The following is an 8,119-nucleotide window of genomic DNA, read 5'->3' on the forward strand; positions in this document are numbered from 1 at the left end:
TAGAGCAACTACTACTCAATATTTCTATGAAGAGTATAGTTCTCTACAATTAAACCACCAACCTCTCTCAATAATATGCTGGATGCGTACCTTTTTCTTTGGCCTCTTAGTATTTATCTGGTTGCTAAACCCTAAATATTAGGGTTTCTAAGTAATCTTTCCTTTTTGTTCTTTCAAGAATATAGAAGTTCTTACTCATCTTAATGTATTATATAAGATGATTACCCAATTCAGTAGCCACGTCCTGGCTTGTATAGGCCGAGCCCATATTATCCACTTATGTATCTCAGCAGTCGCTTCGCAGCTCAGCTTCGTGAATGACTTCTTGTACCACTTCATGTACTACTCCAAGATTAGTACATGTGTTTTCTCAAACCAGTCAACACTACATCTTCAGATCAGTTATCTTCGTGATTCAGTGCATGCTATTTGAACTGTGGTGGCTTATCACTGACTCATGACATTGCTCACCACCAAACTGTAAGAATAGATGCAGACATGGTGGCTTATTAAATAATACGAATTAGATCATAAACCGCCTGACTGGGCGGGTCTTTTTATGGTATATAAACATTTCAAAAATTACAATCTAATGGTTCCAGTTTTACTAATTAAATAAACTGTTTAATCGATGTATTGTGTAATATGGGCTTCGGTGAAATGTTGTGAGCCGTAAACACTTTAGTAATAGTTTTACAAAGTTATATATCTTAAACAATTTAGTCATATTTTTGAGTTAATTCATATATTAACCTACTGTTTTTTGTTTACTTTTTGAAATTTTTTTATTTTTTACAATAGTTTTCTATGAATTATTATTAATTTTATGATATTTTTGTCTTTTTGAAAAATTTTATATAGCAAATTAATATATACTATATTACAGTTTATGTTTTTATTTTCATCGCAAAGAAACAACAACCACAAATTGCAAAAAAATATTGTAGTTCACTTTATTTTATATAAAAACTAATATGTCAATTATTTAAAGAATTGGGTTAGATTATTTTATATAAAAATGAATAAAAATCTAAATTGGAATGTTAGATTCATAGAGAAACACATTAGATTAATTTTTTACATGTAATTATTTTTGGAAAATTATGATTTCAAATCAATTAAGCATAACTGAGTATATTCTTTTTTCAGATCCGAAAACATCTATATTAATAAATTAAGTGCTTTTTATTTCTTTTTTATTATAATTAATTAATTTTAATATTTGATTTTAAATGAAGTGGTAAAATCTGTAAATAAGAAAAAATACAAAAAGAAGTAATTAATTTATTATCAATGTAAAAGCTAAATGTACAAATAAAAGAAAATATTTAATCTAATATCCATGTTTACAAACAATCTTCAATTATTCTACTATATTTGTTTCCAGACATTTCAATTTTGTACTCCGGTTTTAATGGTATTGATAGATGATAGATATAAGATACTCCCTCCGTTCCCGAAAGTAAGATTTTCTATATTTTATTCTTGTTCCACAAAGATAGATTTTCTATTTTTTGAATGTACTTTTGTATACTTTTAAGAAACATTAATTGTGAATATTTGAATTGATTAAATTTGATTGGTGGATAGTTGTTGGAAAGTGTATAAAAAAATAAATAGTAAACCAAAATGTAAATACTTATTAAATTCTTAATATACGTGAAAACTCTAGAAAATCCTTCTTTCGGGAACGGGGAGAGTATCTAACAGTTTTTCCAAAAAAAACAGAACTAAAGAGATTATTTAATCAAACAAATAAATACTTCTATAAACGAATGAGGAGTCAGAAGCGATTCACATTCCTCTCGTTGCGACTCCTAGAGTCATAGACGCCTATAAAACTGCGCCTGCGCTGTTGTCAATGCATTCCTTTTCAAAGCGACTCCTAGGGGCTAGGGTTAAGTACTTCACCATTTTGATCTTCTAATCATCCATCACCTGTTTAGTCTCTGACTCTCTGTTCGTTTTGTCTGACGTTTGTAAAAGAAAATAAACTGTTAAGAATGTTCTTCTATAATGTAGCTTTACTATTAGTATTCTGGTTTTATTGTTTGAGTTAGAAACTTGTGTGTTTAGGAACATCTTCAAGATCAAATGGAGAAGCAACCTGGTAAGCAGATTACTTGGGTGATCAAAAACTTCTCAACTTTGCAATCCAAGAGAGTACAGTCTGATATATTCGTGGTGGATCTTTGCAGATGGTAAGAAGAGAAGTTCGTTTCAAATGTTTTCCTGGTTAATATCCATCATTTTGCTGATTATTTTCTTTCATTTTTCTTGCAGGCAGATATTGGCCTATCCCAAGGGAAATGATAAGGCTAATCATTTCTCTCTGTATCTCGCCGTTGCTGGTTCTGAATATTTGCCTCTTGGATGGAAAAGCCACGCTAAATTTTCCCTTACTGTAGTAAATCAGTTTTCGGAAAAACTGTCCCAACTTAGAGGTGATCGTTTCTTGATTTAATTTTCATTTAATAAGGCGGAGAAGTTTCATATTTGTGGTCTAGGACTGCTGCGAGATTTTTGTTTATATGTTGTGCCTGGCTTGTGGAGTTGTCAACATGGATTTTAAATCGGATGGAGTCTATATAATGTCATATTTTCATGCTTACTCAAAAATGCAAATCATGAAATATATTTTTGATATTTTGTAGAGACGCAACATTGGTTTGATAAGACAAATCCTGACTGGGGGTTTTCAGAAATGATTTCCCTTGACGAACTTCATGACAAAGAAGGATTTCTAGTTAATGGAGAAGTAAAGATTGTTGTGAAGGTTGATGTTCTTGAAGTTCAAGGTAAAGTAGATGTATCAAAGGAATCTTCACCAGTAATGGAAACCATAGATATCAATGGGTTTCAAGTCCTTCCTTGGCAGGTAAGATAATATAAGCAATACAAAACTTCTTGTTTTCTTACTTCAAAAAGTCCAACCAAAATACAAAAGCCATCATGGTTTCTACAAGTGATTATAGTAAAAAGACTTGTAACACACACAGAACAAAAAATGGTCAAATCAAAGTCCCTCACTAATAGTTCAATTTCTTAATATAGTTACAAGCTGAAGATAGTCTATTATGCTACGGCTTTACTTTATATATATACTTTCCAACTGCAGGTAGAATCTGTGAACCGTTTGTTTGAAAAACACCAAGATATTGCATCAAAATTTCGTCCAAAGAATCCATATCTAAAGACGGCGTACATGAATGTCCTCCTAAGCTTAACCCAGACGATATGTCATTCGCCTTGGGAAATCTCCAATGATGATTTGGCAGAGGAATATGCTGCTCTATCATACTTGTCAGCTGAGGGGTTTCAGTTGGATTGGCTGGAGAAGAAACTTGATGAAGTTAAGGAAAAGAAGAAGAAAGAAAAAGTATGTTTAGCTCAGCTTCAAGAAATGGAGGAAGAACTAAAGCCATTGAAGCGGAAGTGTTCAGAAATGGAAGCTCAAATGGACAAGGTGAAGGCTGAGTTGTCTGCAGCTAAATATCCTGTCTCCTTGTACGATTAAGACGTTGTCTGAAGATTTAAGTTCTTAGGGTACTTGGATTTAAATTCTCGTAGGTGTTCCGGTTTGTTTGCTTGCATCTTGATTTCTAATGAGCTCTCTCAAAATTAAGAACACTTGGATTTAGATTATTACTCCTTAATTTTATTTCTAATCAACAAAATATTGATGAGAAACATCCCACATCGAAAATATAAGAATCAATCTACTACTATATTAAAAGGTTACGGCCAATCTACTCATTGCCAATTGATTTTAAGTTGGAAATCCATAATTAATCCAAATCTAACACAAAACTAGCAGTTCAACTTAGATTCAGTACAAAGTCATGTCAGGATCTGACTGCTTGTGCTTACATTCATAAGAACAAGTTTGGATTTATTGAATTTTGACTACTAAATATGTAAATACTATGGTAATAACTCACAGGGCCAAGATAGAGCATACAGCCTGTATGAAAGTGAGAAGGAGAAGAAGCAAAGCAGCCAAAACAGAAGCAACTGACCAAGGATTGTGGAAATAGTCATGTCTCAGAATCGCCTTCCACCTGTTCCATGGTGTGTTGCAGTACGATTGTAACTTCTCAGAGAGGCTCTGAAAGTAAAACTTTCTGCCAAAGACAACCTCTGTGCAGATGTTATCGAACACATCTGAAATATCTTCTGCGGCTCCAAGACTGTTCATAAAGATCCCACGGCGGATGAGCAAGTCAGCATCCGCAGGGGATCTAATGAAGCAACTGAGAAGCCTGATGTAGTGGAGGAAGCTCTTATCTGAGCAATGACATTGTTCAAACACAATGATATTCCTGAAGAGGGATTCCGTGAGATCATCAACAAAAATAGTAGGAATCTCCAGCACTCCATCAGCAAATTTAATATCAAGTAAACAACTACTGGTCTCTGATGGCTTGAACTTAACACCAGCATTGTGTAGCTCTGTTGCTTTTGGCGCATTGTAAATCGTAGATATGCCTTCTTCCAATCTGATTGGAACTAGCGGCAGATAACAAGACCTCAGAAGATCAACAAAATGCTCTGGCTCTGCAGATTCATACATTTTATCATCAATGTTGCTCAGGAAACAACTGAAGTGGCTTTTAACAATTTCCAGTACTGAAGGTGTTGCTTGTTGGTAGTAAGGAGTCAAGAGATGATAAAACCTCTTCACAATGAAAAAGGGTAACTGGTTTTCTATTAGGATCATGTCACGACACACGTCAGTGATCATCCATGGCTTCCCAAATATGCGATCGTTCTCGGTTACAATTTTCAGAATCATCTTATTCCACCAGCATCTCTAATGCAAACTTGATCTGAATCAGCTCTGAGAAAAACTGACTGCCTTGCCTCCAAGAAAAGAGAATATATGACTCAAACTTCTTTAAAAATAACAAGAGCCTTCGTAGATGAGAATCACTTAGAATCAGCTATCCTGACATCAACCAGACACCGCTGTCGCCAATAGCACAGGATCAAAGCCTGTCGTACGCACAGAACAGTGTCTTGCTAATGTAGTAGCAATTCTGAGCAATCATTTCCTCGTGTTGCATTCTCTGCCTTCCAAAAGCCAATCCAAGGGAAGCCTCAACCATTTCTTCTATAGCTCAACATGTTGTCTAGATCGAACCATCCCGATCCAAGAGCTTAGCATGAGTCTTCTTGTTTCATGAATAATACATGGCGTCTTCCATATCCTCATTTTCCCTGAAACTGTTCGCTTCACATTCACCAGAGACATATCATCAATCATGTAGACAAGAGTTTATTGAAAAACAAGACGATCCTCTCGTTTTTAGCATGCGACCAACGACTATCATGTTTTTATGGTTGCATATCCTTTCGCAGATGACCGAAAACAAGACCGTCCATGTCACAGCCACCACGAAACTCTAATAAGATCCATTGCCATGTGCTGAAAGGTGCAACTCATCTTCATCTCAAAGTTGCTTTGTCTCAGAAGTTTAGCCTTTGTGTTAACAACCTACTTCTTTAAACTTAACTTGGTGTTCAAGAAACAGTATTCAAGCAACACGTCATGGGAAAAGGAATGAAATCCAGCTTGCCGAATCACCTACTACACCTCATCCGCTAACAAAAATAAACTATCTCCAATGAGATCGGGTCTAGCTTGTGTTGTAGTTCCAGTGTTTTGACGTCTCATCATCTGATCACAACCCAAATATACAGTATCTGCCTGCAAAAATTCAAAGTACACTGAGACCATGAATATCTATCCAGCCAAGACTTCCCCTCAGCCACAATTCTTCATCTTAATATTAGCCACTTGCGTTTAAACTAGTTCCAGATCAGACAGCCTCTCTGTTTTTCTCTTGATAGATCTCTTTCTGTTCATATTCTTGGAAACCTGATAAAATTGCTAACTATTTTTCTGCATTTTACAGAAACCTGCAACCCCCGAACCATATCATGATGCTCCAACTTTGAAGACAGTTCCGTAAACACTCAGCTCATCATGTTTCTACCAACACCAGTTTTTAATTCATTGAGTTGTTTCAACACCGTATGATCAGAGAACCCAAAGTACTTCTCGTACAGTCTTTGACTCTACGTCTCTTCAGGATCAAGGTTAACTATGGGTTATCAAGCTTTTCTACACATCACATGTCAGCAACTACGCCATGTGTCTACAAGTTGCCTCTTCCACTGTTCGCTCTTCGAGTTACCCAACAAACAATGCCCCCTTCTTCTTTTTTTTTTTAAAATCCTCAACGTCAACAAGTAAGAAGCAAGAACAGCCACTGATCTTGTTCAAACACTTTCCTTAACTCAGTTGAGAGTCCATATCTTTTGCAGCAAATAAAAAAAAAGAACAGAGCTTTTACTTAGCCAATCTTCTTCAGTAGTTGCCCTTTCATGAGATCGAGTTTAGTATTCCTGGTCAGCGAAAATATCAATCTCTGGAACATCCAATGTCATCATGATTTCATCTAGAATCTGTCACAGGTTCTGGTACAGTTTTTGATACATGATACGTTGCACTCGGTTCCTCAAATTTAGTTGACCTTTCAAGGCTTCTCACCACCACTTTATCAGCTCAAGAACTCGTGTTCTTCTACTCCTTTCAACTAATTTGCATGACTCATAGCTCTTTCTTCTTCTTCTTCTTCTCCTTGAAACCATCTCCAAACCTTGACTTGATCTTCTCACTTTGACTTGTTCTTAGATAGCCACATAACTGGAATATTTTAACATAGAGGTTTCAACACAGACTTGACCAATTCCGACGGGCCTTGTTGGCGTCTCTCTCTCTCTGATAATCTCTGAGACTGTTGCAGACAATCGGAATCCCAAGATATACATCGCAGGTTAGACCTCCTGATACATAACACATCATGTAGAATTCAAGTTCTTATCTCCTTTATATTTGAGCCTTCACTCAAACTTTCATCAGTGTTAATTGAAGCATGTCTCTCCCTCAATCTTCTGTTTCAATCACTGGTACATTGGCTGAACAATATGTTCTTTGCTTTAATCTTGAACAATTTTCACCAGTTCACAACAACCAGTACCCTCTGAATCTCTGTCTTCCATTTATTTCATGCATCTATTTTAGTTCAGCTCATCAAATCAACTTGCGACCAGTCTCGTTTCTCATGAACCATAATCATCTTCTGTTGCATGTAACTTCACATCAACTCCAAACTAAACATAACTGGTGTACTCTCTTGTAACGTGTTCAAGAATACGAGAACCCATGACCTTGACTCAAAACTGACTCCAACTTTTCAGCAGCAAATTAAAGCATAGCTTTCTCATACCAAGTAAACCTCGTAAGCAGCACTGAATCTTGAAGAATCTTCTTATAACCCTTGCAAACTTCTTGTGTTTCGTCTAGCTTATAGACATTCTGTAGTTGCAGCAGAATCTTAACTCACCACCGTCTACAAGATTTAAACACTTAATATCCACCTTTTGCAAAGTACTGAAATTTCCTTCGTAATCTGTCCTTTAGAACTCTTTGATACTCAGCTTCAACTTTAGCAGTCTGTAGCACATCTACCAAAAGCATCATCTGCATGTTTTCTTTCTCTGGCTCTCTGTCGTGTTCCCATACATGTTTTACTTCATGTTCCACTCTATCCAGATTCAAGACGAGGCAATTTTTTCCTCTTCAATCTTCATCACCATTGAAACCTGAGACATCCTTTCACATGACGACTTAAACTGATCACATCTGTGTTGGATAAGCTTCAGTTGCTTAGCCGACAAGTTATTATAAAGATAAGAATGAATAACTAATAGATTTAGGATAAAGCTAAGAAGTCCTAGATAAACATGTAATAGGAGAAAGTTAAGGGTTTCCTAATACCTATATATAGTGATCTAATGTAAGAGGATCAAAGTAAGAAAGCAAGTTAAGAAAGATTAATAAAACAAAGCAAGAGTTTTATTACGGTTGTGTTCTTGGCTACTTTATTTGGTATCAGAGCACAAGGTTTTGTTTTGGAATCGCCAAGAAACACAATGGCAGATCCTAAAGCAGTGGTAGACTCTAAAGCGTTGACAAAGGTGAAGGAGAAGGTACCGAATGCTGTTGTTTGTCCGATGCTTAGCACAACAAACTACACGATTTGGGCAATGC

At 35.8% G+C, this 8,119-nt stretch overlaps 2 protein-coding genes across 2 annotated transcripts; one reads left to right on the forward strand and one right to left on the reverse strand.

Moving 5' to 3' along the window:
- The first annotated feature begins 634 nt into the window (after window positions 1–634).
- LOC130503187 (MATH domain and coiled-coil domain-containing protein At2g05410-like) lies at window positions 635–3,693 on the forward strand. Its single transcript, XM_056997868.1, has 4 exons — window positions 635–2,201; window positions 2,284–2,444; window positions 2,655–2,878; window positions 3,119–3,693. The coding sequence occupies exons 1-4, from the start codon at window positions 2,095–2,097 to the stop codon at window positions 3,515–3,517; spliced, it is 891 nt and encodes a 296-aa protein (XP_056853848.1). The 5' UTR covers window positions 635–2,094; the 3' UTR covers window positions 3,518–3,693.
- Window positions 3,694–3,763: 70 nt separating this feature from the next.
- LOC130503188 (UPF0481 protein At3g47200-like) lies at window positions 3,764–8,092 on the reverse strand. Its single transcript, XM_056997869.1, has one exon. It carries the CDS (start codon window positions 4,793–4,795, stop codon window positions 3,938–3,940), a length of 858 nt encoding a protein of 285 aa, XP_056853849.1. The 5' UTR covers window positions 4,796–8,092; the 3' UTR covers window positions 3,764–3,937.
- Between the last annotated feature and the right edge of the window lie 27 nt (window positions 8,093–8,119).

The sequence above is a fragment of the Raphanus sativus genome, unplaced genomic scaffold (genome assembly GCF_000801105.2).
Source record: "Raphanus sativus cultivar WK10039 unplaced genomic scaffold, ASM80110v3 Scaffold0851, whole genome shotgun sequence".
NCBI classification, from domain to species: Eukaryota; Viridiplantae; Streptophyta; class Magnoliopsida; order Brassicales; family Brassicaceae; genus Raphanus; species Raphanus sativus.